At 29.7% G+C, this 9737-nt stretch overlaps 1 protein-coding gene across 1 annotated transcript; it reads right to left on the reverse strand.

Annotated features, from left to right (window-relative positions):
• Positions 1 to 3138: 3138 nt before the first annotated feature.
• Positions 3139 to 4176, reverse strand: LOC149576245 (F-box/kelch-repeat protein At1g15670-like). The gene has a single exon (XM_089813432.1). It carries the CDS (start codon positions 4174 to 4176, stop codon positions 3139 to 3141), a length of 1038 nt encoding a protein of 345 aa, XP_089669558.1.
• Between the last annotated feature and the right edge of the window lie 5561 nt (positions 4177 to 9737).

The following is a 9737-nucleotide window of genomic DNA, read 5'->3' on the forward strand; positions in this document are numbered from 1 at the left end:
GACATTTGTAAGAGTATTTTGATATAATGGCTCCCATGAGTTTCTATGAAGCTTTTTCCAACTGTGCATCTTGATTCATACCGGAGATTGAATGTTGTCTTCATACTGTGCCTTGATAGCTATCCATAATTTATTCAAAGTGTTAGTTCTACTTTCAATATCTCTATACATGATTTCCAAAGCCTCCGTAAAGAGAATTTTTTTAGATTATATCTTCTAACTTTATTTAAAAGTTGGAGTTTGGGCTCAAAAGTCTAAGTAAGGACTACGACACAACCTTGGGGTGGGATTCAAATCTCAACTCAAACTTTTGAATAGTTGAGGTTTGGGGAGAGAGAGTAAGTAGAGGTTTGAGGAGAGAGAGTGAGAAGGCTGGCCACTAACTCCAACTCTCCAATCTTAACTTTTTTGGAAGGTTATAGTTTTGGGAGAGAGAGTAAGCAGTTGTTCCTTTGATTTTTTTTTCCCATTTAACTTAAAGTTTCGAAATATTGACCTAATAAATACCAAGGAAACACTCTTTCAATATTTTACCTGATAGACTATTTGTGGGAACTTTGTCCTTGGAAATTTAATTTTTGACAGAAAAGTTGACAGTTTATCGAAAAAGTTGCCTATTTGGCTAAAAGTTTGCAAATCCTTCCCACTAATTATTTACCATTCAGTTTTTTTATCTCACTCCACTTTTAACTCCTGTTTTTATAATTATTATGTATCTCCACTTTTAATTATTATTTTTCTTTTTCTATTTATCAATTGGAATCTCCACATTAGTTCATATGTTGTGATTTTTATTCATTTAATTTTTAATTTTTAATCTAGAACATATTTGTTAAGAAATATTCAATTTTTTAAACATTGTAAATTTTATATCATGTTTTAATCTTCAACTTTTTTATTTTTTTATTCACTTTTAAAAAAGTTGAATTTACATTATTTAATGTTCATTCTACATTTTTCTCTTAAATCTCATCTCGTATCGGCACACTTGTTGCATGTACAAAAGCATGCAACTGTTGGACTATCTGGGTAAATGTTTATATTGATGTTCTTCACTAGTTGGTTTATGTCGTCGTCCATGTTTTGAGGTGAATATTTTTTAATACTTCTATTATGGCTTCGGTTGGAGGTTAAGCCTCCTTGCTAATTCTCGTTGGACATATTGGCTACTCTATTTCTTTTCTTTTTTTTATCTCCATATATTTAATAGAAAAAAAGATTAAAAAATTATGAACAATATTCTTGAGCAAAAAAATAGATTTTTCCTGTCAATGTAGAGGTAAGGCAATACAGTTTTTCCCTCTTTAAATTTTGTTTATCTATAAGTCGGATCATATAGTTACGGAGGTTTATATGTGATCATTTTCTAAATTTGTATAGTTCAAATATAGTTCGAGCAGTTTTTCCATTGCCTTCATCAATGGAGACATTATATTTGCAACAACAATGTAAACAAGTGTCATATAGTGGCTTAGAATTTGCATTTAGTTTTTAATATAGATATAATTTTAATTCAATAATTTTACAATAGTATTTGAAATATTTTAATTGATTAAAAAAATTTAATTATAGTTTTTATAATGATAACTATAATTATTCTTATTAATAAAGTAACAATAAACTTAAAATAATATTGTATAATAGTACTTAGCTTAATAAGACAAATACTAACTAATGAAATATATTAGAATTCAAGGTTACAAATAATTTCTACTAAATATAAAACTATTTCTATAGTTAGAAAACATCATAAAAGTTTTAAAAATAAATTTTTGATGAAATATTCAATATATATATATATATATATAGGTCTTATAAGACGCATTCATTTGTAATGAAATTCGAGAAAATTATAAAAATAAAGAATTATACTCATGAACTTTTGAGTCATCTAAATAATAATAAAACAATTTGATTGATTGAGCTATATTGATTATTAATTAATAGAATACAACTCAATACAACAGTATTTGCCTTGTACTAATAAAAGAATAAAATGAATGAATTATAGAACAATTACTTCAAAATTCTATCAAATAATTTCTTTCAAAAAAGGAAGGTGAATCAAAATCAATCTCCATATAACTTTGTTTCTATCTTCTTCTTGAAAAAAACAAAATGAAAAGGTACATACAAGAATAGCAAAAATTATTAATAATTCGATTGAAGTTGTGTTGTTGTTCCTCATATTCTTGAGCTCAAATCTACTAAAATATATTTATATAAATAAGTTTAATTTTTAAATTTTATTTATTATAATCATTGAAATACTAATATAGTTAAGATTTATAATTTAATTTAAATATTGTTTGGTGACTCTTGACACTTCACTCCCCTTCACCCTAGCTCAACAATATTGCATATCCCCACAACAATTTAAGTTTGATGAAATCACAATATTATAAACAATTTAAATTTATAACCATTCTACAATGATCCTCTATTTTTTCTAAAGCTTATTTTCAATTCCTAAACAATAGTAAGATTCCAATTAATCTTTTCCCAACATTAAAAGTTTGCATGGAGATACTCAAACCACTAAAATTTAAGCTAAAATTGCACTTAAGTAGTGACATATAAGAACATGGGATAAATATACAATATATTTTCTTTTCAAAAATGTTTTCTCATATATGAACTGCAAAATTGGATGAAAATCAAATAATTATAATTTCAAAGCATCCTTAAAAATTGTTTAAATAAAACCAAGAAAAATGAAATCTCAACAAGAATTTAAATAAAACCAAGAACAATGAATGGCAGAATTTGCAGGAAAGATACTTCACAACTCTATCAGAGAAATTTCTTTCAAAAAAGAAAGGCAAACCAAAATCAATCTCCATATAACTCTATTTCTATCTTCTTCTAAAAAAGAAAATTAAAGAGTATAGACATAAATTACAAAAATTTGACACATATTGAAATGATTTGATTCAGAGATTGTGACAATCACACTTTTATGTCCCACAAATCAATATATTAAAGCAATACATATACATACTAGGATTCAGCACCCGCTTTTAAAGAGTATAACTTGGTGCATTAAATTTCAGGTAATAGCAAAGCCAAATTTAGAGTAGTTGAGGAAAAAAGCACAGTATAACAATCAACTTGAAGGAAGAAGAAAAGGAAAACCAATCAAATAGTCATAGTGGCCACAGATTCGATCTTGTTGCGGGACAAGTATAGAGGCATCTCAACAGAAACACATCTCCCTGTGTTAACCCCTGTTTCCAATGGAGGGTAATACATGTAGAAAACTTTATCGTTGGTGTCTGATTCAATCCCACTCAAGAAAATCCCATCTTTCCCAAATACAGCTGCATCAACGCTATCAAGAGGCCGAGGAAGAGCATCAACTTCCGCCCACAAATTCTGTGTAGAGTCAAATTCTGCCACAGAATCCCGCTGGAAGCAATACAGACGCTCAAATGCGGCCACAATGGGATGCATACAATCTTGGGCAAACCAGATGTTGGTCAAAGTGGACCAAACTCCTCTTTCCTGATCGAACCGCTGAAGCTCCTCATCAAACAAGCTGACAACATAGAGCATGCCTTCTATAAAAATCGAGGAACACAGCCACTCCTTTTGAAGCATGTTGGGAAGAAGCTTCCACTCATCTCTCTCCACGTTGTAAACTGCAGCCTGGCTCGTACTCTTCCAATCACATTCTCTTCCTCCTGCGATATAAATCTCATCTCTTTCAGGAGATGCGCAGCACGCAAAGTCAAACATGATCTCTGTGATGGGTGGATCTACACCTTTGCTCCACTGGAAAGACACAAAATCAAAGACCAAAACAGTCATGTTTGATATTCTCTTCCTCTTTAAACCCACTCTACAGCACTCATATCTTAACCCTAGTAAAACCAGTTTATGCTTCACACAAACACACTTGGATAATGAGTAGAGTTTAAATTTGGCAGGGACGGGAGGGAGTCTTCCCCACAACTGTTTAACTGGGTCAAATGTAGTTATGCGAACATTCTCCATCAAACATATCAACTCTTGGGACCTCCCACGACTCCTCCTGTCTTCGTAAAACTCTGAGTTTTCCAACATTCTCTTCCAACTCTTACATACTTCCTTCACTCTTCCGTGAGATGCAAAAGGCACTCTCATTAAGATTTCCCTTACCAACTCTTCTGGAATTACACTAAAATACTCCATCATTTGTATACACTGCTGAAACGATTCTCAAATAATCTTGATCTTACCAGTGCTCACGTGAATTCGAAACAAAGAGCATAGCTGTAACGTCTCAAACAAATAGATTTCCCAGCATATGCCATGTTATATATATACCGAGCAAAAAGTGCCTTGATGCCTCGTGATTTTTTCTATATTTGCTCACTTTTTTAAAAATTGTTCCAAATATAGAATACGTCTAATGTTCTGAATATTTTTAATCGATCTCACTATTTTTAGAAATATCAGTTGCCTTGAAAAATTAAATTAAATTTTCTATTAGATAGTTTTTATATTAAATATAATAAAGATCAATAAGTTATAAATTACTATTTTTTAAATAGATATAATAAAATAATATTTCAAAAATATATAAACAACTAAATTAAAAAATATGAAATATGAAATTGATCAAAATATCTAGTGAAATACAATGGAACAATCAAATCAAATTATATATACAATTTGAAAATAAACAAATATTAAAGCTAAAATTAACTTTAAACTTAAATTTTGTTTGATTAAGTGGAAGAATGTTTACATGATTAGACAAGTAGATAAAATTAACTTTAAACTTAAATTTTGTTTGATTAAGTGGAAGAATGTTTACATGATTAGACAAGTAGAAAATATAATAATAGATTTTGAATTTAATAATATCTAATTAATGCCATAGGCATCCTACAATGGCAAAATGGGCAGAGTGGGATGGTGTGAATGTGTTAATGTTAACTTTTATTCGTCTAGGTTAAATTTGACAACCATCTACATGTCAAAAGTTTATATCTTATTATAAATAGAAAATACTTTTAATAAAATATTGATAAATACCATATTTGTGTAAATTATAATATTTGGAGATATAAATCATCCTTTTTTTAAGAAATTGAAAGAAAAAGTTTAAGTTAGTAGAAAACTAAATAAATGGAAATAAAGGAAATATAAATAATTTTAGATGTAGTAAATTAAATTATAATTAATTTGTAATGGATATCTATCAGCATTTCTTTAGATAGATTTATTTAAGATATCTATACTAGTTAATGTCTATAGGTAGGGCAGAGTTAACTTTTATTCTTTTAGGTTAAATTTGACAACCATCCACATGTCAAAAGTTTAAATCTTATTATAAATAGAATATTCTTTTAAAAATAATTTAATAAATACAAAGGGACTTGATAGTTGGGCAGCAGGGCCCCCCGGCTATTATAGTTGCTAATTCGAGCAAGAGGTAGATTAGTTGCCAACTGGACCCGACCACTTACCAAATTACGGGCTTACTGGGAAGAGACTTTTAAGTAGATTGTTTCCATGCCCAGGCAAGTTGAATGATATGGATAACATTAGGTTGATAATTCATAATAGTTGCTAATAATATGAACTAAAGGGATAGATATCTTCCTTTAGATTATAATATTTGGAGATATAAATCATCTATTTTTTTAGAAATTAAAATCAAAAACTTAAGTTAGTTTAAAAAATAGAGATAAAAGAAATTTAAATAATTTTAAATGTAGTAAATTAAATTATAATTATTTTGTAGTGGTATCAACATTTCTTTAGATAGATTAGATTTATTTAAGATATCTATACTAGTTTAAATAATTTAAAATTAATACTATATAGAACTTCAAAAATCTAAAAATAATAAACATAATAATAATAGACTACTTTGAATTTAGAATTTAAAGATAAAATAAAATAGCTGGACATTCAGATTATTTTTAATCCATCTCACTATTTTTAGAAATGTTAGTTACATTGAGAAATTAAACTATATTTTTTACTATTTTTATTATATTAAGATTGTTTTTATATTAGTTATAATAAACATCAAGAAGTTATAAATTATTAAAAAATAGATATAATAAATTATATATAAAAAATATATCAACCTAAAATACAGTAAAAGAATCAAATCAAATTTTACGCACACACATATATATAACAGATACGAGATTAGACAAAATGAAAACATAAGAATAGATCTTTCGATTTAATAATATCTCATTAAAATAATTTAAAATTAATTCTTAAATAGAACTTCGAAGATTACAAAATAAATATAATAGTAATGGAGAAGATTTCTTCTACTTTGAATTTAAAATTCAAAGATAATTTCCACGAAAACGTATGCAAACTTAACTTAGGCTCCGTTTGGTAGCTGGAAGATGAGGGTCAAAACCGGGTTATCAGAGGCAAAACCAGGTTTTGCAAAAAAACTTTGGTGTTTGGTTGGTTAAAATTATAACCTGGTTTTCAATTTCATCTTCCAATTTTGGTCAAAAATTGGAAGAAGTTTCTTCCAACAAAAAGGTGGAATTCGAAATTAAAACTAGGTTTTGAATTTTATGACAGTTTTTTTAATAATATTGTGGGGTCCACAGTATATTCATCTTCAGTGTCAACCAAACGGACCATTGGCTTTCCAAACCACAAAACCAGGTTTTCGAAAACCTGGTTATAAGATAACCTGGTTATGTCAAAAAATCATCTTCCCCAACCAAACGGGGCCTTAAAGCGAAATAGGAAATGGAATATGCGAAATTAATGGAATATGCAAAATTTTCACTGCTGGAAGAGTTCTTCAACGGGCAAGAGTTCTATCTGCGAGGAAAGACTGAAGAACATGGATAACGTTTTGTCAAAATTTGTGCAGCTAGTAGAGAGATGAAATTAAAAACGGTGCAGATATTTCCTTTGATTGAACGGTACAAATTTGTGATTCCTCATGATGGCCAGAAGTACAATGCTCTGATAAAAAGCATGGCGGATCTATATAAACCAGATGAAGCTGCTAAAATCTATGATCAGATTACACAATGCGACTTGAAAGCCACCATTCACACCTACAACATGCTTATGCACCTACATTGAAGGACTCGAGGGCTCTTCTCTTCAATTATGATAAATTCCTTGCTGATTTTTCACATGAAAGCAAGCCTCATATACTTGAGCAAATTGGAGAATAGATGAGACAAACGGGGAAGTTGGATGTTGCAGATGTGTTTGTTAAATTTCTCACATAAACTGTTAAGAAAAACCAAGAAAGCCAACATAGGACGTGTCACTTCTGGTCTAATGGTGAGCTTGGGCAACCTAGATTCTAAATCTGGCAACTGTAGCTATGTATCAATGCAGTTGTTTCAGTCAGGATATTGTGAGTTGAGGCTTAGTCCATGTCTCCAACAAGCTCCGATTTTGCTTAGCCTTCTCCAACCAAAGTGCTAACTAATCCTTCAGGATATCTTTTATTTAATTTATTTAAGAAGTAGTTTTTCCATCAGTTTGATTATGTAATGATTAATATAGTTTTTTCAACTGTCCAAACAGATTTTAGGTTGTATATATTCACTTGTTATTATAATAAAAGTGTGTGCACATTTTCATTTCACATTCTTTGGGCCTATTACAATGGTATCATATCAGAGTCAAGTTGTTGGAGAAAAGGAATTTAGATTGAATTGTGATTCCAATGCATTCTTTAATTTCAATAGTTGGAATAGTTCTTTCTGGAAAAGAAAATTATCATGAATGGTTTTCAAAATTTAAAAATACTCTTATTTTTAATGATTTGTGGGATGATGTTTGTGAAAGCAAAGATGAAAATGAAGAGCCCAAGTAGACTATACATGAAAATGAACTCTTCATCTAGAAGGGTAAAGACAAAAGTGGTTATGCTCTCATTGTTGCCTCTATTACTAAAGAGGTAAGTAGACATATAATCTCTTGTAAGAGTGCATTTGTAGCATTAAAGAAACTCAAAGGTCTATATGATTCTCATTCAAAACTTGACATCATTCAATTATTAATGAAGTTATTCAACTTAGAAATAAAAAATAACAATCCAATGAAGTTAGCCTTTGAAATTAGAGCTTTATTTCATGATATTGAAGCCACAGGTGTAAAAGTAGATTTACAACTCACTGTTTTTATTAAAGTTCTTTACCCTACCTTGAATGAAAAGATGAAAGATATAACATTTGACAAACTTGTGGAGAAGATTGCAGAGAGAGAAAAAGTATTTGGGAAGAAAGAGTCACTTTCAAATGTTGAGACTTTGTGTCTTGCACAAAAATAACAAGGGAAAACATCCAAAGATAAGCCTTCCAGACATGACAATAGCAAAAAAGGTCATTATCTTGAATGAAAAGATGAAAGATATAACATTTGACAAACTTGTGGAGAAGATTGCAAAGAGAAAAAAAGTATTCACACTATCTTGAATGAAAAGATGAAAGATATAACATTTGACAAACTTGTGGAGAAGATTGCAGAGAGAGAAAAAGTATTTGGGAAGAAAGAGTCACTTTCAAATATTGAGACTTTGTGTCTTGCACAAAAATAACAAGGGAAAACATCCAAACATGAGCCTTCCAAACCTGACAATAGCAATAAAGGTCATGGAAGAAGACAAGAAGGCAGTCTAGAGGCAGGGGGGATAAAACTTATCAAGATGGTAGACAATATTCTCAACCACAACACCAACATAGAGATTATCAACAAAAAGAAAGGAAATCTATATAATGCTATAGATGTGGAAAAATGGGTCATAGTGCCAATATTTGTTGAACTCCATGGGAGAAAATTTGTGACAAGAAGGAGAAACCACCAGACAAAGGTAACCCTCCTGAATCTGCACATTATGTTATAACACATTGTAATATTGGGATTGAAAAAGTTTTTAATACTTCAAATTCTAGTTTGAATGGTACTTGGTTGTTAGATACTGGAGCCACATCTCATATGACATTTAGAAGAGATTTTTTTGAGACATTCAATGATCAAGTGGATGGAGTAGTGTATTTTTCTAACAAATTTGAGTTAAAACCTTGAGGAATTCGGTCTATCAGACTTAAATTACCAAGTCTTGCTAATTACATACTTTCTAATATTCTATATCTTCGACAATTGAAGATAAATTTAATATCACTTGTGCATATTAGATAGAAATGTCATTCAATACATATGTTTGATGGTATTATTGATATTAGAAGAGATGGTGATCATTTGATTGTAATGACTAGAGTTGAAGATGATAAACTTTTATATTTCAAAGGTGCTTCATCAAATTCTCATAATTATGCAAATTTCTTCCAGATTTGATCACATTAACTATGATAGTCTCAGAATTATGAAACAAAATGAAATTCAAGGACTTCCCACTATGTCAAAATAGATTTCTCAATATGTTGCTTGCATTTTAGGCAAACATAGTAAACAACCTTTTCATGATTTTATGTTTAGAGCTTCTAGAAAGTTGGGTCTCATTCACTCAGATTTGTGTGGGCCTGTGCCTTTTCCATCAAAAAATGGAAATAAATACATAATTAATTTTATTGATGACTATACCAAGATGTGTTGGGTTTATTTATTAAAAGAGAAATCTCAAACTTTTGATACCTTCAAAAATTTCCATATGTGGATTAAAAATGACACTCAACTCAATATTGGAAGCCTAAGAAGTGATAATGGTGGTGAGTACACTTCTAAATATTTTGAAAAATATTTTTAGGAAAATGGTATTAAGCATCAAACAATTGTTC

This window comes from Cupressus sempervirens, chromosome 1 (assembly GCF_028749045.1).
Source record: "Cupressus sempervirens isolate cs-2001-9-10 chromosome 1, ASM2874904v1, whole genome shotgun sequence".
Taxonomy (NCBI): domain Eukaryota; kingdom Viridiplantae; phylum Streptophyta; class Pinopsida; order Cupressales; family Cupressaceae; genus Cupressus; species Cupressus sempervirens.